Source organism: Xiphias gladius, chromosome 16 (genome assembly GCF_016859285.1).
Source record: "Xiphias gladius isolate SHS-SW01 ecotype Sanya breed wild chromosome 16, ASM1685928v1, whole genome shotgun sequence".
NCBI lineage: Eukaryota > Metazoa > Chordata > Actinopteri > Istiophoriformes > Xiphiidae > Xiphias > Xiphias gladius.
Genome location: NC_053415.1, coordinates 21,309,778 through 21,330,525, shown reverse-complemented (window position 1 = coordinate 21,330,525; position 20,748 = coordinate 21,309,778). Strand labels below are relative to the sequence as shown.

Here is a 20,748-nt window from a genome sequence, read left to right as displayed (position 1 = left end):
TTATTTGCAGTCTACAGGGTCCTACAAGCTTCATAAAAACGAAAAGCTGTCGCTCTGATCTCTGCTTTTCACAAAAATACCTATTTCAGAATAAACCCATAACTGGGGTTTGTCAGTCAGGTGCTGATTACAACGGCTTATTCACACACAAATTCCCTCAAAAGTTAATGTTTTTATTGCTCAAAAAGATGGGGAAGAAAAAAAGGGGGGAGAATGAGCCTCAGAATTGACTGAACAGCAAAGAATTAACATGACATCAGTTTATCAGAAAAGAAAACAAGTTGCAGGAAGAAGCAGCAGCTACATTTCCATCCAAAATGTTACAAGTTATGGCCTGTCGACCTTTAAAGCTGCAATCTCTGAATTTGTTATGATGCCCAAAATTCCGGCCAAAGGTTTGTCGCTGATGTTTTGGAAATGCAAACATCCACCGTTAGCTGTGAGCAGATCTCCGAATTTGAAGACACCAGAATAAAATCAGGGTGTGCCGCTCTAAGTGATGAATGAATCTTTCTTTTCCAAAAGCTTTTCATTTTTGATTGAAGACACACCATATTTTGTTTGTAGATATCGTAAAATAAATAATTGAAAGAACAATTTTTTTTTTTTTTTTTTTAAATGTAATATGTAGGCTTCACATTGAGTGTCAATTAAAAGTTCTGGACTGAAAACTTGAGAAAGTTGTATTTCATTTTCATGTTCAAACAGCATAAACAAATACAAATACAACTAATGATCAAAACATTGGATTCTAAGACTAAAAGAAATGTTGAATTGTAATCAATTTTTGAAATTCATTTTCCTTTTGGGTTTAGATTTTTGTCTCTCTCAGGAATCCGATAAAACACTTTTGACTGGTGTTTATTTTTCCAACAATTCAGTGAAAAATTTCCTTAAAAACTGGATGGAAACACAGCTGCTACCACAAATTTAAGAAGAATGTGAACGAGAGTGTTTCCAGACCTTTACACATGAAAGCAGTGGGTTATAAAGGCCATCTAGGTTGCATAGAGATACTAAAAGCTAAAGCTGCGATCATGTTTGATAGATTCTGCGTGAGTAAAGCACAACAGGAAGTAGAATCACAGAGGAAGAGCGGCGGGAGAAGGCAACAATGAAAGATAAATTACAGTATATTATTGCCCCTGTTATTTTACAGTTAGACCGATAGATGGAAAGAAGTGTGCTCAGACAGTGTAACAGAGTCCCTTTTAAATTAAAGTCTTTACATTTTACATTTTTACATTTACATAAAGGAACACTGGTGAAATGAGTGGACTCAGTGAGTTAACATACTGTACGTCTTTCATTCCACATCTACAGGTTAAATAACTCTGCTTAAGGAAAAGGAGAATGAGATGTGATAAAAGAGGGAAAGAGAAAGGATAGAGGGATTCCTATACTTCAATTCTATTATTTAAAACTACTTTATTATCGTTATCATTATTGGTTAAAACATACTAATTTAATGGTTCCAGTTAAATCCCAAATAAGCCCCAACTCTGATGAAATGCTCCTCTCAGAGACTTGAATGTGACTGTAAAATGCTTGTATTTCGCTTCTCCACAAACAACAGCAGCTGTGGTCAGTTTGGATTTTGGACAGATTTGGATTTCAAGTTGTCACAGTTGGAAAAAAAAAAAAAAAAAAAAAGTTAACAAAACATCCAGAGGAGCTCATGAAACCGTCCTTGCAGCATATTCCAGTTTATCACTGTTGATCCATATTTTCCAAACACTCATATTGCCTCCAAAATATGACTAAATACGCTGCTACTCATGTAGGTAATAAAAAAATCCGAGCAGAGTGATCAGAGACTGTAAACAGTCTTTGAAAGCGATGCAGCAGTTTGAGGTCTGACAGGGTAAAGTTGTAGAAAAAGGGGAAATGTCACAGTTCTGGAAACATGAGCCCAAAGTAATAATCTTACTGGGGCTTTAACTAACAATGATTTTCCTTGTCAGTTAGTTTCATCGATAAATAGATTCATTTCTTGGTCTCTGATACGTCAGAAAACAGGGAAAATGCCCATCACAATCACAAAAGGTCACGTTTTCAAATTATACTCCTCTGTCCAACCGACAGTCCAAAACTCAGAGACATTCATTTTATTGTGACGTAAGACAAGAAAAATCTTTGACTCAAGGGCAGTTTCACATTTTCTCAACTCTACTTAAAACAATACTCACAAAACCATATACACATTGAAAACGTTTCTGCTTGCTGTAATCATTCCCCCTGTTCTGACCACTGAAAGGTGCATTCCTAATGCAGATTCAGTGCAAGTCGTGGGGGACAAAAATCCACAGCCTTCGTTCTGTAAGAAAATACGTTCCAAAAGGCAGGTTTTCATCCAAATTGTAACTGAATTTTGAGAAATTCCACAAGGGAATGTAAATGAATGCGTGTTTCTATCTACTACTGTCGAGCAGGAGGCGCTCATTCTCCAGTCGGGTGCCGTTAAAACCATTAAAGAAGAAGAGGGGCTCAACAACATCACATAATTAAGGAGCTCCGGTCAAACCTCAAATGGTGAAAAACGATGTAGAAAACGTGATGAAAACATGGCATTTATGTTGGATTCATGTATTAATTTAAAGAAAGCGACGGTCTTCTCATCAGTGGACGTTTAAGTCACGTTTTATGTGCGTTGTGATTAATCCACTAAATCTGTTTCAATTGCGCTTCGTCGCTTTTTGACCAACTTTTCCATCTCAGCCAAGTGTAAAAACGTCCTTGCGATATTTTTTTTTTTTTTTTTTGAATTTCCAACGTTTCCACTTTGGCTTTTTTTAATATTCAAATTGTAAGTGTGGATAAAAGCTGGTGGACGGAAACCTACCTAAAGTTCATTTGAAGCTAATATGAGGCTTCAGCCGGCAGAGTTAGACAATTCAAGTGGATGTCTTCCAAAGTTAGTCTTTCTTCTACAAAATTCCCCTTTTTTTTTTTTTTTAACATTGTCACGACGGACTCGAATCCAAGTTGACAACAGCTGCTATTCTCTGTAAAGAACTAAACCACAAACATTTTACAGCCACCTTTCAAGGCCACAGTGTGAGACTTTCAGGTGGGGTATCGGTTGAACATGAGCAGTCCTGAAACTCACGATTGTTTTCATTCTAGATTAAGCATTTTTTTTTTTCCTCAAGTAATCATTTAGTCTGTAAACGAAGACAAAAGACCCATAACGCGTTCCCAGAGGTCAAGGCGACGTCTCCAGTTCGCTTATTTTGTTTGACCAACCGTCGAAAACAAAAAAGGAAAGGAGTAAATCTTCACATTTGAAAAGCTGGAACCGGAGAATGTCCTGCCTTTTCTATGAACGATTAATTGACTGCCAAAATTCTTCAGTAATTTCCTGTCCTTTGACAAATTGTTTCATCACTAGTCTCGAGCATGACTTTAAGGACAGGTAGAAGACATTGGCTAGAATAATGCTCCAACTACCAGTATGAAGTTCTCCGGTTTTATCAGCTGCGATTTTACATGTTTAACTCCTGGAAGAAGAAATAAGTCGATGTGATGATGTGGTGAATGGATGAAGATGACGGAGGAGGACTTTTGACATGTGTGAAGATATTTGACTACAAAATACAAGAAGTTCAGTCTGTAAAGCCTGGTGCAGCAGTTCTTCAGTTGGTTATCTCCCTGCTCTTGACAGTAGGACAAAGGGGGCTCGGCTCAGGTTTGTGTGTTGGCAGGTAAACGCACATAAACACACACCTGACGACGCATCAGATTCTCTGAGCTCGTCCTCCGGCAAAAACTGTCACATGACTTGTCCTGGAAACACACAAATCAGAAAAACAGGCACTTTGTCCAGTGTCGTGGCCCGGCAGCGCCTTAATTGTCACTGCTTTTCTGTGCCTGTGTGTGTGTGTGTGTGTGTGTGTGTGTGTGTGTGTGTGTGTGTATGTGTGTGTGTGTGTATGTGCGTGTGTGTGTGTGTGCACGCATTTCAGGTGTCCTGGTACGGCAGGTGGATACAGCCAGGGCTGTCGTCGTCAGGTGACCAGAAGGAGGACGGCCTCTTGTGGTGGAGTTCCCGGCGCACACAGCGAGGACACGGCTGAGCTTTCTGTCGACACTCAGCGTGGAAAACAGCACCGCAGCCGTCGCACCTACAAAACACATAACACCACCACCGCCACAACACGGGTCAGTGTGTCACAGTTCCACGCCACACCAGTGTTCATTTTCTCAACTTTAAACGAAAAATATTCAGTGACGACCTTTTTTTTTAAAGACAAAACTGAGACTTAAACTAAAGACTAAATTAAAATTAACCTTTGATGTACACGTTTTGTCAGCAATTAAAAACTAAACGATAATGTGAAAGATGGACAAAATGGTCAAAAGAAACCAATTACTGTTTAAACCAAAGTCTATCTAATTATTACAACAGTTTCCTCCACCGTCCAAAATATATCTCGTGCAGCAGGCGCTTGACGTGTTGCCTTGCTGTCAATAACAAGCATTTTACATTTAGTAATGTTTTCTCTGAGTCAGCAAATGTCAGCATGTTATCTGACGTTACCACTTCTTGGAAGAATCAGATTTATGGACTAAATTCATCTACAATCCACTGAGAATTAAACAAGAAGCGGCAACAAAACAGCTGGGACAAACTACGAAAACATGCAGGCAGTACGCTGACATTTATAAAAAGGAAAAGTAATGTGACAAGGGGTTGTGGATGTGGAGGTGACGTTAATGTTTCCGTCGCAATGAGGACGTTCCAGGATTAATGCCGACAGTCCCCCATCTATATCTTCCAGACGTCCAGTATTTTAGTGAACAAGTGAGCGAATCAGCTTCTGAACGACAAGCACAGGAAGCGGTGGGATTGCTAGGTGAGCGGGAACAGCACAGACAGAGAGTGAGAGAGAGAGAGAGAGCGGTTCTGTTCAGTCAGAGTTTCGAAATTGATGAACTGGACTTAGGAGAGTCAGGCTGTTGTGTTACTGCAGAGCGGAGAAACATGGACACTTTGTGTACGAACAAGTAAACAGTGCCTTTTCCATGAAACCTGTAACCATGGTGAGTGCACACAACAGAGATGATGAAAACTGCGGCCTCAGAATGCATGAGAAAATATGAGAAGGCTTAAAATTAGCTTAAAATTTGACTAATACAAAAATTAAATGACTAAAATTCGACTAAAACTGAATGGGAACTAAACTAAATCAATACCAGGCGCCTGGCAGAATGCAGACTGAATGATTGATGGACAGTGTCCTCTCCCACAATGCAATGCAACAAAACGAAAAAGAGGAGTTTCTCACAGCTAGGAAAAAAAAAAAAAATCAAAATAACTTTATAAGAAAAATAACAGTTGACATCTGATGGCACACGTATTGCATCATTTCCTCTTGGTATAAAATGGTAAAGAATGCTGATCTTTTTCTAACTAACTAACTGCTGAAACACTGGTATAAATTCGGGACTCACGGCTTGACTGCAGCTGCGGCTGGTTGCCAACTGGCCTTTGTTTAGATTGGATAAATTCCAATTATGCTTCATGTCAGAATGAGCAGAATTCTTCAGTGATTCACCTCCATATGTTGATAGTTGATAGAATTGTGTAAGGCATTTATTGTGAAGAAGCTACATTTTCCCATAAAAAGCTTTATTTGACGTCTTAATGACGGAAGTGACACCTCTAAGCACTAACTTTGGTCCATCACACTGTAAACACATCTGCCTAACCGGTAAGTTGAGAGGTAGGTTAAAGGAATAGCTCAGCATTTTGGGAAAAATGCGTATCCGCTCTTATCGCTGCGTGTCAGATGAGAAGAATTCTACCACTGTCATGTCTGTATGCCAAATATAAAGCTACTGCCCGCAGCTGGTTAGCTTAGCACAGCGACCGGCCAAGAACTAGTCCGGCACGTAACACCCCGACAAAACCACAACTCGTTGTTTATACGCTTTACTTTCTGTACAGATTAAACAGAAAAAATGTCAATTAGTGAGCTTTATTTTGTCTTGTTTGGTGGGTTCTGTTACTTTTCGAGCGCCAGACTGGCGGGGACTAGCTAAGCTAACCAGCTTCATATTTACCAAACAAATATGAGAGATGTATCAAATTTGTCATTCAACCCTTGGCAAGCATGAGAGCATATTTCTTAAATACTTCCAAACTTCAGCACATTTCACAACAGTGTGCTGATTCTTACGAAATTTACAAACCCGTCCAGAGCTCCCAAAGATCTGTTTTGACTTTGACAAAGTCTCATCTATTTCAGCATGTATTTACATTACTTTCTAGTATTTCCTCAAGATACATGAAGGAGTTTACAGAGCTTTGGGATGTTTAATTTATCAGCTCCAAAAACAGCAGCCTCCTCCTGTTGATGAACAGATTCCAACACTTTTGAAGGGTTGGCCATCATTCCTATTAGTAGTCATAACATCGTACTCACCGAGTTAGCTGCAGTGATCTGGGAACGTGACAACATTGCTAAAAAGTACTGTGACGGGCCAAGAACCACAAGCAGTCAGACAGGTTGGTCACAAGCCAACAACTTATTCGGAGGAGAAAACAAAGGTGAAGAGTAAAATTATTGCCCAAATTTTCCTGTTGTTAACATCCACCACAGTTCACCTACCAACTTCTTGCTCAAACGTACTTGCGTGACCTACTGTACTTAATGTAGTTTCGTGCCCTGAGGGATCATTACCAGCAATCTCTGGTTTCCTCACTTTCACATTTAACTCGTCCGACTGCTCGTGTCTCTTGATCCATTTTTGCCACGTCACCCTGTTCCCAGATCCCAACAGTCAGTCAATCTGGTTGAGCACAGGCATGGCTATTACCGACACCAATGATAGCCACGACAACAAATACAACACGCTAGATTACTAAATATGTGACTGCAACAAGGCATGGTAGGCTGTTTTCATTAACCCGCCTATTGCTCATTTCCTGTACCACTGGTGTCCGAGTGACGAAATCCACAGAGCTCAGCGCAGCCAATCTGTTCCAGTAAGTACAGTAAATGCGGCTGTTATCAGTTAACACTTAACACTTCCCTCACCAGTCGTAAAACAACTCAACAACGAGGGTGTGCGTGTGTGTTCCTGTGTTACAGAACAGACTGTATGTCAGCGTTTCCCCTCCACAGCTCAGTCTTCTAGGAATCAGTCCTGATCAGCTCTTATCGCTCTGCTGTCTGACACTCGGGGTGTCGGTGGCGAAGGCAAAGCTCTGGGCTTTAGGTGTACATGTCGTAAACCCCCCTGCCAACCGGCGTTACTAACAAGCAGGAGGCTCGATCACGCTGTGCTTGTACTTCTTTACTTGTGAGGGCCCCCATCAACATAATGCCTTCACTAAACCTTAAAGGGTCAGTTCAACAAGATTACTAAAACATGTCTTTTCTTGCTTCTCTCTAGTGTTGTCTATCCATGCAGATAGTTTTGGTTTTATTTGATATCTCTCTCTTAGATTTCTATTTCCACACCAGCACAATGGAGGCAAATGGAGTTTCATCTGTAGAACTCACCGCATGGAAAAATGACATTCGAAAAAATTCATTATCTAGAGTAACCAGGACACTGTTTTTGGAAAGACAAGTTTCACATCTGAAAAGCCTTTCTTTTTTTTTTGTCTGTGCTGCGAGTGCCAGAAAAATAAAATCGACGCAGAAATCTCAGAGGCAGATATTTCAAAACCTGGTCAAATAATATTAAAAAAAAACTACCAGGAGGGACCTGAGAAATACATGTTTTTTCTTCCCCCATAATTTAGCTGAGCCAAATCTTTAAGCATTAAAAAAAAAAAAGCCCTTTGTATAAGTCAGGATTGGCCAGAACAACTTCATTCTCAGGGTCTCAAACTAGAGTTGGTCCACACAAATACTGAAGTACAAGTGCAAACATATAATTTCTCACATCCCTGTGAGTTTTCCTATGGCTCTGTACTGGTGGGTTATTACAGAGGGAAGAAGAACATTCAGTCGCTCTCCAGAGAAATATAAAAAGTACATTATCATGTTTTATATAAAGTTGCTTTGCTTTGAGGGACACTCTGAGAAAAAAAAAGCGCAAGATTCTTGATACAACTCGCTGCCTCATGAAGAACCTCTCCAGAGGCTTCTGAACACAGCAGGTTTCCTCAGGACAGACCGGACATGAAGCAAATTTTAACGGTGGCAAATATACACAAGTTCACTCTGATTCACAAAGTGCAGCAAAGGATAGTCCACTCGAGTTCAAAACATTTAAAACTGGGCAGAAAAATTCTCACTCTCTGACTCCACTTCGCGAACGTACAGACACGAGAGGAAAAAGTAGAAAAACTGATAGGAAATTTTAAAAAGTATTGGCTGTTTGCTTTGAATAAAAACACAATCACGGCAAAAATAAAGGGGGTTCACATTCAGTTTGCACCTGAAAAAGGTGAATGATTTTAAGCTCCTGGATGGGTAGATGTTAGACTCCAAGGCTCAGGAGAAGCTACGTCGTGTCACACAACCAACCAGCGACTACGTGCGCATCGCATTGATGGCAGAGGTGGTGACTCTGGTGTTCGTCTCTGCCAAAATCACCAAGAAGCTGACAAACTGATCCAAGCAATTAAAGAAACAACTCAGCCTGAATATGAGAACAATGAAACCGGATGTGATGGTAGCTTGATTTGCAATCGCAAGCTTTGTGTAGATGTGCACTAAGGTGTATGATGTTTATAATGTTATTGATGGTCCACTATAACGGAGATAACTTTGTTTATGAATTCTCTTGAAGTCTTTTCACTCTGTCATATTGCAGCTCTGATGTTTGAAACATTTTTCATTCGAGACAATTCCAAACATCTCTGGAATTGCATTTGGAGTTATAAATATCTCTAAATATGAATAGTTGTGACAGCACATTCAAGATGATACTACACCCTCTGACTTTAACTCCAGAGGCGTTCGTGATCATATTAATACATCATGTCACAATACTCCTTGTCATAATATTTTTCTCAACCAGAGGCCCCACAGTCTGATCATGCAAAGGAATCCTTTGCTGTGTCACTCTGTGGTTATACCTCTTTCCCTTTACTGACACTAAAAACAGTGTTTCTGACAGAAAAGATAAAGACAGATACGCAACACTTCATCTGTCAATATCATTTGTCTCTAATGATTATAGTAGCCTAATTATACACACAGTGAAATAACTACATACACTGTCTATAGTGGTGACCCATTATATTTTATTATAGCATTGTAAACACGATTGCTATATTGCTATAACTGTAAGATCAACATACATGCTAAAATAAGCTAGAATAGTAGCAGCAAGGACAACAGAAACAAGGCAAAGGAGGCATTCCTCCTGCTGCAGCTACTTAACATGAATAAAATGATTTCAGACCCCACACAGTCAGTGACAGCTGTGTAATGTTACCAGGATCTTATCTCCGGAGGTCAGCAAAGTTTAGTAACTGAAAGAATATGTACACGCTGGTTGCTGGTGTTACAGGACGTACCTACTTCTATAATATCGCATGGACTGTGTTGGAAACCTTCATCCTGAGAATGTAAGGCTAATAAATCAACACCAGGTTCTTGATGGCATCAGATCAAATAAAATCTAAATCAATCATATCTATTTCTGATGGCCAAATAAGTAAATAAAAGTAATTTCAAATTAACAGAACGGTTATCTGAGGGTCTCTACCTCTTGGTGGCGCTCTCCTGGAAGGGGTAGATGACCTGTCCATTGTGGCAGAGCTCACAGATGAAGCCTTTCTCTCGACACAAACTGCAGCTGAAAACGTGGGAGCTGGCAAACTTGATCACCTTGGACAGGAAGGGAGCCAGTTTTCCATCAATCACCTGGAGGCCGAGGAGAGAGGTGGAAAAGGGGGGAGGGTTTGAGAAGAGGGGAAGAGAAAGCGAGGAAGGAGGAAAGGAAGGACATGGTCAACAACAACAAAGAGTTAGAAATGTGAGTTCACAATACAGGTAACCTGACTTTAATAAAAGGCACCGTACTGGCTGTCAGATAACACACCAGTGTGTAAGCTACACTCAGTGGCCGAGGGTTTAATGGGTACGTTTACTCATGAACTCAAACTGTCGGCTTGAATGTAATCATGCTTTCACACCGTCATTATCTCTGTCGTAAAACTCTGCATCTGTGTGGATGAAATGTAAGAAACAGAAGAGACTGCAGTTTGAAGGCTGTTTAAATGCAAAGACTCTTCCTTGATAGCAGTTTCTACTCCTTTTTGGAAGGATTTTCTAAACTCTGAAAAAGAATCGTAGCAGCAAAGATTTTCTCCTCTGCCTGAAGGGTAACCAGTAGAATTAGTTAAAACTGACTGCTACATGCTACAAGGAAATTCAAGGTAGTAAAGCAAACACGAAAGGGTCAAGAGTCCAATCCTTGTTCAACAGTAGATCAAAACGGACATGGTGATCAATGACATTTAAATAAATAGAATTCACTTTTAATATTGATCTACACAGCAATAAATTGAAAGAGTAGTGCTATCTTCTACTTTTAATACTATTCCTTCCTATTTGGAGAGTTGATACTTTGTTGTAAGTAAGTAATGTTTCTTTGTACATCATTAATAAAATCAAGCAAATAGAGACTGTATAAAACAATAATTAAATAGATGAAAATAAATAAAATAAACACTACTCAAAGGCAAGTCTAGACAGATGGTTATTGAGATGCTTTTTAAAAGTGTTCACAGTGTCCACAGATTCAAGTCCAATGGGAGCCACGACTCTAACGACAGACTCTCCTTATAGTTTTGAGTCTGGTGCGAGGAACCACCAACAAACCCCGAACAGAGGACCTTAGAGGCCTGCTGGTGACATAAGGTTGCAGTAGATCTCTAATGTAGGTCACCTCTAAAAGTAATCACAACAATCTTGAATTGATTTCTGAATTTGATGAGGAGCCGGAGTAAAGAGATCAGCATTGGAGATCAGGGGGAGACCTCTTTGAAGACCTGCTCAAGAGCTTAGAAGTCATGTTGTGGACCACTTGTGAAAGGATCCAGGGATGTTTTGCTAAGACAAGTGAAAAGGGAATCACAGTAGTCTGGACAGGATGAGAGGAAAACATTGAATATTCATCTCCATCTCGGACACAATAGGCCTGAGTTTAGCAATATTCCTCAGCTGATAAAAATAAGGACGAATCGAACACTTCACATGCTGGTCCAGAGTCAGTGCCTGGTCAAAAGTGACACCAAGGTTTCTGACTGAGGATTTAACCAACTAAGAGAAGGAACCACACAAATAAGGACCACTGCTTTATCAGCACAAAGCTGTAAAAAAAATTGTCAGCCATCCAGTTTTTAAATTGCATTTAGACAATCGTGTAAAATGGACAATTTTCTCACATTGTACAAGGTAAACAAGATTGGACCAAAAACAGAACCTTGAGGCACACCGCTCAACCGTTTGTGAGCACAAACACACTCCTCTGAGGCAGTGAGAATTCAGACAAAGGCCTGTCCGGTAACATAAAACTTTATTGATCCCTGGTGGGAAATTCACAAGCTACCAGTGATTTAAGTCATTGAAATCAGCTCCAACTTTAACAGCTGCAACATTAAAGTGATGTAGATATTATTCATCAACAATTATTATCCAATAATATAATACAGATTAGTCTGAAATGGGTCATTCTGCATAATGAGTCCTTTATACTTTGGATACATAAAGTATATTGTGATCCTAATACTTTTGAACTTTTAATTAAGTAAATCAAGTTAATTAAGTAAAAAAAAAAGTAACAAAGTTTCCTATACTGAGGTATAGCCTCCTTTACATAAGTAAAAGTTCTGAGTACTTCTGAGTACGACTTTAAAGTTACCACAAGTATCGTCTTAGGCTCGGAGGGAAGGAAACTGAAGGAAGGAAGGAGGGAGACAGTAAATGAGGTGAACGCCTTTTAATGGCAACGCTTGGCAAGTTCCTTAAAGAACTGTGGGGGGTGGGGGTGGGGGTGGGGGTGGGGGGGAGACTGAAGTTGTGTTGTGTAGTGAATAGACAGTGGATGACTCACAGAGAAACAGTTAGTGAAAAGAAAAGCTGTGCAGAATCTTTCAGAAGTTAAAACCTAAATATGGTCACAAAGCTTTGTTGTATCATGTTAATAGTGATGTCAGAGCTACAGGCGTAATGACAGAGTGCATGTAAGACAGGGAGGGAGAATGTAACAGAGAAAAAACAGAGTATAAAGTAAGAGTGGTAGAGATACAATATACGAGAGAGATCTTGAGAGAGAGAGTGAGAGCCTGTATTCAGATACAAGTGGTTCCACCTGGCAGAGCTCTGGACCTCCCAATTATAACCTCCTTCATGCTGTTTGTTAGACAACGAGGACGAGGGGAGAAGAAGAGGACATGAGATGGAGAGAGGAGGAAGAAACCACACACACACACAGAGGAAACACAGCATTGAGGTATACTGATCCTGTTTACAGTAAATTATAAACCCAAAGACTGCTGCACTTCACACTGAGGTGAATGGCCTCGACCGAAGGTTTTTACATTGACAACCCGAATTGCACCCTTATGTACAAAATATGATATCAGTCTCAGACCAACATCTCACTAAAAACAGGATTTATTGCAGTCGCTGTTGTTAGCCTCTGACAGGACATGTTTGACTTGGCATTTACAGTACAACCAATTAGGGCTGCAACCACCAATTATTTTATGTTGTTTGAGAGAGTCCGAAACAATGGAAAACAAGCAATGCACTATGCAAGCTAAAATATAGGACAAGGCCTCCCAGTATTAGTCCAGACCTCCGAATCACCACCGAGGTCGGATTTGTTCAGCGTTTCAAGTAGGTATGTTGTTGTGGTGTCATTGACAGCTGTTTCCCAGGTTGGCTCTGTAGGTTGGATACAGATTGAGGACGTCCTCCGTCTTCACCGCCGGCCACCATGACTGCAGCTGCATCCATGACAAAAAGCAACGGAAAAATGGCTACAAAAATACAGACCAGCATGGGTAAGACTGATGCAGCTGCACAGGTTGTTATAAGGTGACTTACAGAAATAACAACTCGACTCAACATAGTTCTCTGATCTTTGAGGAAAAACACTAGCAACCACTACTGCAGCTTCCATGTCGAGTGACCATGTCGTGACTCCAGCTCCTTCTTTAAAAAGGTACCATGCATAGTTTTTGACCTCTAGTAGTGCTATAGAGCAGCTTTTTTGTTTTTCTTTTTTTTTTTAGATATATGTGGGTCCCTGTTTTGTTTGTCTTGTGCAGATTAACCACTCCAAAAAAAAAAAAAAAAAAAAAAAATCAATGAAATTGCAACAATTTTCTCAACTTTCAAGCAAAGTTCCAGCTTTTAAATTGTGAGGGTTTGCTGCTTTTTTGATTTATATGATAGTAAACTGAATATCTTTGGGTACCGGTCGAACAAAACAAGCAATTTGAAGACATCACCCTGGGCTTTTGCAAATCTGACCTGCGTTTTTTATTTCAATTATTTTCTGTCACTTTATAGACCAAACGATGAACTGATTTACTGAGAAAGTAATTTACAAATTGATAATGAAAAACTGATACGGAAAACAGCTGTCACCTTGAAATGAGCCTAATCACGCGCAAGCAAATGGTTGTAGAATTTGTAGAATTGTTCTTTACTCATTGCTAACAGTTGAGGTTTGATAAAAATCAAACTTTTTTGTGCATACGGGCCGTTCGTGTATTTTTCGAAGTTGTTCTATGCACACTTTGATATAAAAAAAAAAAAAAAATGCTGCTAGTGTTTGTAAGAAAACTTCACATTGTACCTGTAAGGGTCCCTAATTTAATGTTCTTCTGTATATGAGGGAGAACAAGCTCAGTCCAGTACAGATTAAAACATGTTTCCAGGCAGACTGACAGCCAGACCCTGAAAGTGAAAGACAGTGATAGATTTGTGTCCCCCTGCGCCCAGCACAGCCCACACCAAACATACGCAGACCTGCTCAGTCCGGTCCAGCCCAGTCCACATGACGAATGGCTCTCCTGATGGAGGCTGACAGCCTCAGTAATTAAGGCCCTCTATAATTTGGACTGGGCAGAATCAAACGACTGGCAGCACAGCTCTGGTGGCTGACTGGTACTCTGGAGGGACACTGGGAAAGACGGAGGGAGGCACAGAAAGATGGATGGAGAGTGACAGAAGTAAATGGACGGATGAAAAGAGGGAAGGGGCAATATAAAGGAAAACAACAAGTAAATCAAATCCAGCTTCTCGTCCGTTTATGAAGCCTGGATGCAATTTTTCATGATAAACACTGAATTACTCAGAAAAAAACTGATCATCTATTTTCTCTAAATTCCCCAATCTTTGCCTCCATTTTCTTAAAATTCCCATACCCCTGCTTTTACTGCTCGCTATATATATCCAGTGACCATTTTATTAGCTACACCAAAGGAGCACTGGCCAGCAGGGTCACACTGGGACAATCATTCAGACCAGAACTTCCAACTTCAACCCTTTTTAATATGTACACTCGCCCACATTCAACAAAGACAAGAATGAAGCCAAATATTGATGGCTGTTCTGAGTGTCTGGGTCAACCAGCAGCCAGACCGCTGGCAGATCTCTCAGTGCTCTGATGGGCATTCAGGGTCGGACTTACTTCTGTCTCCAGAACAGACAGAATTTGTTGACGTGTGATGAATTGCAGGAGTTTTGAGATGTGTAACAGGATGGGGGGAAAAAAAGAAGAAGAAAATATATTTGTTACCGTAAAATATGTATTTTCAAACTACAGTTTACCTAACCTTTATATTTTGTTTTTCTTGCACAGGGAGTACAGTGAAAATAACTCTCAGATCACCACTGGGAGAAGAGCACGACTTGTGATGAGGGGCAGTAGGTAACACTGCTTCTTTTGGACGGATCACAGCCTGAAAAGGTGAGATGAGGTCCACACCAATTCAACTGCACTATCCAGTAACTGCAGATTTTATAAATACACATTTAAGGAGTCAATATCCCTTTTTTAAAACCCTGACACATGTGTTCTCCTAAAAAAAAAAAAAAAAAAAAAACATGGGCTACGTAGTCTGTTTCATATTAAATGACCACCGAACCCCGCCCAGCAAGTGAACGGAAGAGAAGGAGCAGCGATGAGAGACTTTATGAAGAGACGTCGGACTTTATGAAACAAGCAACAAAATTCACTCTTTAATGACGTTAAATGATGAAACTGATGTGAAAAAAGTATCAGTGGACTGAATATGTTAAGTGGGGGCGAGCATCCTTTGCATTCACGGTGGTCATTAATCAGGACTTCAGCAGCAGAAAACGTTGTAAAAGGTGATGCAGCCTGTGAGAGAACAAAACACAGTCTTTTTCCCTGCCAACATTTTTAACTCACCTCTCACAACCTCTCTCTCTCTCTCTCTCTCTCTGTGGTCCCTCTCTTCCACCAGGCGCCATACATCGCCATACTCTCTGTAAATGTCCTGTCATCTTTGAATAAAGCTGCAAGGAACATTAAGGTAAAAGTTACCCGTGTCTAAATGACAACAAGCTGTCACTTAAACAGCCCGATGAAGCCGGCAGTGTTACGTGTTCCAGGGCCTCAGGCTGAACTCCTAAAAACACTCCACTATGTAGAGGACAAAAGACAGAACATTTGAGGAGAATATATTGTGGATTTAAACTTTAAAAAGCAGCAACAGTATCAGCACCAAGATTAAAAAAAACAACAAAAAAAAAAAACAATGAGGAATTTGCAAAGGTGGAAAATCACTATTCACAAGACTATGATCACAATGTAATTCTAGAGCAGCCTGCAGGACAAACCATCCTGATAGATTCATGTCCTTTACCCTCTTTCCCTCAGAATACCCCCAAACACACACACACGCCTCACCTCCTCTCCCTCCATCCATCCTCTTAAACTCCTCCCCCCTCCAATTCAACCTCTTTCTCTGCTCTACGCCGAGTCTTTGTGCTCCAAAACCTCCTAATCCCCTAAAACTGCTGTTTAACAGCCGTTCGCCTTCTCCCCCCCCCCTCTATCACACACACACACACACGGGGACACACACACACACACACACACGGGCACACACACACGGACACACACACACGGACACACAGACTACCACGGCTCTATTGAGAGACTAGAAAGCCAGCTGGGATTACATGGTTAGAAAGACCAGGGTGAGCTCTGTTTGGATAACACCCTCTCCTCACACACACATACAAGGCTTGATGTATGTTGCTTGTCAGTGTATGCATGGTCGGGTCTGTCTTATCGGGGGTTCCCAAAATTGTTTAGTGCCCCACCAGATGAGAAGCAGGACACATCTTTTTTTCGGACGATGCCTTCTTTATAGATAAATTAGGGATGTGATTTTCCTGGAGTAATCCAGAAATCCCGATTTTTCCAAAACTAAAAATGTGACCCACGTGAATCATGACCGTGAGCTCATCATGCCCAGTTCCACACCTGCTGCTAACTCCAGTCATGGGTCAGTGGTACATTGTCAATTGACAAGAAGATCGCAGTTTCGGCTTTGTTTATTTTCCTGCTTGTTTTGTTCTTTGCCAATCACATCGCTGATGAATAAACAAGCCTTTAATATGTGTCTATGAAAGGCCATAAAAGAGAAGCAAACATTTCCCAATATCCGGACTACGTGTACATTAATGAGGGAGATGAGATAACAGTTAATAAATTTAATTTAATGGTGTACTTTGGAACTTCTGCAATGAACAACCATAAAATTCTCTTCAACATAATGAAACCATGTGTAAGATAAAAAGAAGGTGCAGGAACGATACACCACTATCTGTCTTGTGCCTCAGCCTATGGACCAGGGTCCTCAGAGGACAGCAATGGCTGTCTCATGGCTGCTCGAGTCCAGAGGAAAACTGAAGCACGCAGCTTTTAATTCAGTTTTTCAGCTGTTATTAGACACATTTGTTGAAGTGTGATGTTGCACAAAATGTTCAAACGACTCTCAAACGATGGCAACGCACTCATTCATTCCCTCTGCAGCATGAAAACGGCCCCAAACATACGGCAGGGGTCATAAAGAACTATCTTCAGAGACAAGAGGAACAAGGAGTCCTGCAACAGTTGGTCCGGCCCCCACAGAGCCCTGATCCCAACATCAAGGAGTCAGTCTGGGATTACATGAGGAGACAGAAGACACTGAGACAGACTAAATCCACAGAAGAACCGTGGCAAGTTCTCAAAGATGCTTGGAACAACCTACCTGCCAAGTACCTTAAAAAACAAAACAAAAAACTATGCTTAACGTGTACTGAATTGGTACTTAAAATTCAAAGGGTGGTGACACCAAATATTGATTTGATTTAGAATGAAGTTGATCGATAAATAAAAACTATTCAAAGCATTATTTTTTTAAAGCATCCTCACTTTACAGCATTTTTTCACAGCTGCCTAAAACTTTTGCACAGTACTGTAAATACTAAATTTCAAAGATTTATCATCTACCTCTGACTGAAAGGGGCATTTTTGGTGTGAATAAAGCTAACGGTAGTCCCACCATAGATTACACACGAGGTAGGTTTTTGATTTGTAGTTCGCCGTCGGATTTCTCAAATTGATAGCACCACAACAACACCAGACGGACGTATCAGGCGGTATTGTAGTTTGATTATACCACACAGTAGGTTCTACTGCAGCGGCTTTCCCCATGGAACAGGAACCTCTTGAGGAACTCCGTTCCCCTACCAGGGTTTCCACCAGAGGAACCAGGGTCTAAATTAAGACCTAGGGAGATAGTTTCACCCCCAAAAGACTGGGTTAACACAGGGTGCAGGACCTTTAAGGGTGGGGCTTGCAGCGCTGAGCGTCACTGATTATATGCTAACATTTGCCGCAGCCTTGTTGTACACCGGGCTTTTTTTCTTTTTCTTTTTTTTTTTTTTTTTAAATCCACAACTGAAAACACATTGTTTTGCTTGTATTTTGTGGTCAACAATAAGCAGGATGGAGCAGCCCAAGAGGTTCTACAAACAATGCACCGACAACTAGGTTGTCCATTTTTGCAGAGGATGAAATTACACACATGTACAGATGATGTGAAAAGTCACTTTAGCACTTTTGAGACATCAGCTGACAAATTAGCTTAATCTTCCCAGGGTGTTGGCCCTGCTGTGGTAACGCAAATCACAACTTGGCGGAGGAACCTTTAGCCCTTGGAAAGTTCCTGGACATTACTTCTTGGGAAATTAAAGTTCCTGGAACTTTTTGAGGAAAAGCACCCAGTAATTGTGCTTACATTCTTTCATTTCATTTGTGATACCAGCAACGATGGGAAGGTATTCCTTAAAGTGAGACTATCCCATGCAGTCGCAGTATTTAGGTTGTTTAATTCAATGCGACAGAGAGAGGGCGTTGCAGTGAGCAGAAGGTTTGCAGTGGGAATGGTTTTGCCAGACGCATGTAGCTGAAAACCAGAAGAGCACTGAGCCCTTTTTCAACTTGCTTCAAGTCGTCTTCACTCCCAATAATCTCAACCAGCATCCGAAAAGCAGCCCAATCACAGTTTTGTTTTGTTTTGTCTTTTTTTTTTTTTTTGATAACTCTTATTACTATTCGTTGCCAAATTTCTCCACGAGGAATCCTATTTGACCTCTTCATACAGTTCAGTCTTTTGCATTTGAGGGAAAAAGCTCTACCTGAACTAAAGGCCATTTGGAGAAACTGGAAATCGTTCTGAGAACATTTAACATGTAGTTAAGAGGCATCTGTGTGTCTGGACAAGTGTGAGTGGAGAGGCATGCCTGGCATAGAGGGAATGCCAGGGTGTCACTGTGGGAAGCCCGGTGCACACACAACCACACACACACACACACACACACACACACACAACCACACACACACACACACACACACACACACACACACACACACACACACACACACACACACACACACACACACACACACACACACACACACACACACACACACATCTGCTTTCCTACTACTTAAGTCCTCACACAAAACCCTAGAAACAATCCTTAAAACCAGCAGAGGAAAAGGGCAGAGTGTCCTTAAACAAACACATATGGTTTCTCCAAAATGAACTGGTTCCTAATAGGGGATATGGGTGGAGGCTATTTGTCGGGAGGTGAATAGACTAGTGTGGTCCAGGGTTTAGCCAGAGGAGTTTAGCCTTCACTGACCTCTGAGCTGGAACAAAAAAAGCCATGTTGATTAAGAGCGTCATTTTATTCAGGAGGTGAATCAAAAGAAACAAGCTTGTTAATATGGAAAACCAATTAAGCAGCAGAGTGCTTGAGAATCTCCAAGAGGGGCGAGAGATGGGGAAGTTCGAGAGGGAGGAAAAGAGAAGAGGGAGCTGTGCAGCCTCTACTAAAGACACCTATTGTAAAAATTAGTACTAAATTGCCAGTTTGGGGTTTATGAGTTAAATCACAGTTTAGCGGGGGGAGAGAGTGAAGAAACACACACACATAACACACATGTGTGTGAGGCCAAGGGGATTTTGGGAAAAATGGAGGGATGTCACGCTTTGTTTTTCTGCCTGTTGATTCTCAATGTGACCAATTAGTGAAGCAGAGAGACACAGAGTGTGAGAGTGGGGGAGGAGGAGGGGGTCCAATCTCTTTCACCGTGAGAGTCTGTGCCCAAGCTCTGAGTCAGAGAGGGATGAAAGAAAAAAATGGGGAAGGGTACAACATAATGAACATAATGACAAACAAAAGAACTTTTCAGTCATTTGTGGTCGCTTTCCTCTGACCCCCCCCCAACTCAGTTCAACAGCTAGATACTGACATGCTGAAAGGCCAGGGTGCGTTTCCTTTTTTTTTTTTTTTATGATCTCTGCTAAAAAAAAAAAAAAAAAAAGAATTTCTCTACTTTTATATGAAACTGAACACATTTAAATTCTGCAAAATAATTTCTCCTCATAACCAAGATTAAAACAGTCTTACCAACACTACAATGCCAGATATGAATTCTTTCCACTGCGACCATTGTTTTCCTGGATCAGGACACTTGAAAGAGCTAACCCTGTTTTAAATAGGACTATTAGAGGGTATTACCCTCTCCTATCACTTTTATGACATGGACACTTGCCAAAAAAAACAAAGGAGATATTGTGTTTACTTAAAAGAATAAAACAAGCATTTTTCTGTATTTTTCTTTTTGTCAACAAATCCCATGAAAAGGCCAAAACCAACAATGTGTTAGTCTGTCTCATAATACTTTAGTACCCTTCTGTGGCTCTTAGCCCTTTTGTTCCTACTGAAGGCGTAAATCTTAAGGAAAACAGATCAAAAATTTGTACTTTAATTTCCAAAAAGGCTCAGTAATCTCCTTAAACAGCTGGGCACTTTAGTTTTTCAGCAAATGTAAGTTAAACAGAAGGAAATACTGCCCTGCAAAAGTAAAAAAACAGCAACTATATATTTGGTTTAATTGGTAAATGTTAAGAACGGAGTCTGAATTTTTGACACCTTAACTTACCATAGAAATGATTATACAATTGAATGTTTAATTTATTCTTTTTTTTCAGCTAGTTAATACTAGGTGCTGAGCTAGCCTTAGCTAAAGCTAATTTACCCACTTTCCCCTGTTTCCCTTAGAATTGAAAAATCGTTTTTTTTTTTAATTTTTTGCAATTGAGTTTTTTTTTATACTAAATAAATGATGCAATAGCCAAATCTTAAACCATAATGGAAAGAATGTTTCATTTGTTATTTGTTTTTAAACATTAAGCGTAACATTAGCATCTAAATGTTTTTTGAG

At 40.5% G+C, this 20,748-nt stretch overlaps 1 protein-coding gene and 1 long non-coding RNA gene across 4 annotated transcripts in view; one reads left to right on the top strand and one right to left on the bottom strand.

Moving 5' to 3' along the window:
• Positions 1-617: 617 nt before the first annotated feature.
• Positions 618-20,748, bottom strand: part of plekhm3 (pleckstrin homology domain containing, family M, member 3) — a 54,162-nt gene continuing 34,031 nt past the window's right edge. Inside the window, exons 7-8 of one of the 3 annotated variants that reach the window (XM_040148226.1) lie at positions 9,676-9,833; positions 618-4,124 (exon numbers count right to left, since the gene is read on the bottom strand). In XM_040148226.1, the coding sequence (XP_040004160.1) occupies positions 3,962-4,124; positions 9,676-9,833 (321 nt within the window). In that variant the 3' untranslated portion in view covers positions 618-3,961. Of the gene's footprint in view, positions 4,125-9,675; positions 9,834-12,022; positions 12,926-19,187; positions 19,633-20,748 lie in introns of those variants that run through there. The other 2 variants (XM_040148227.1, XM_040148228.1) reach the window with 2 other exon arrangements.
• LOC120801349 lies at positions 12,755-15,462 on the top strand. Its single transcript, XR_005709089.1, has 3 exons — positions 12,755-13,143; positions 14,791-14,898; positions 15,419-15,462. It is a non-coding gene; the product is annotated as an uncharacterized LOC120801349 (long non-coding RNA).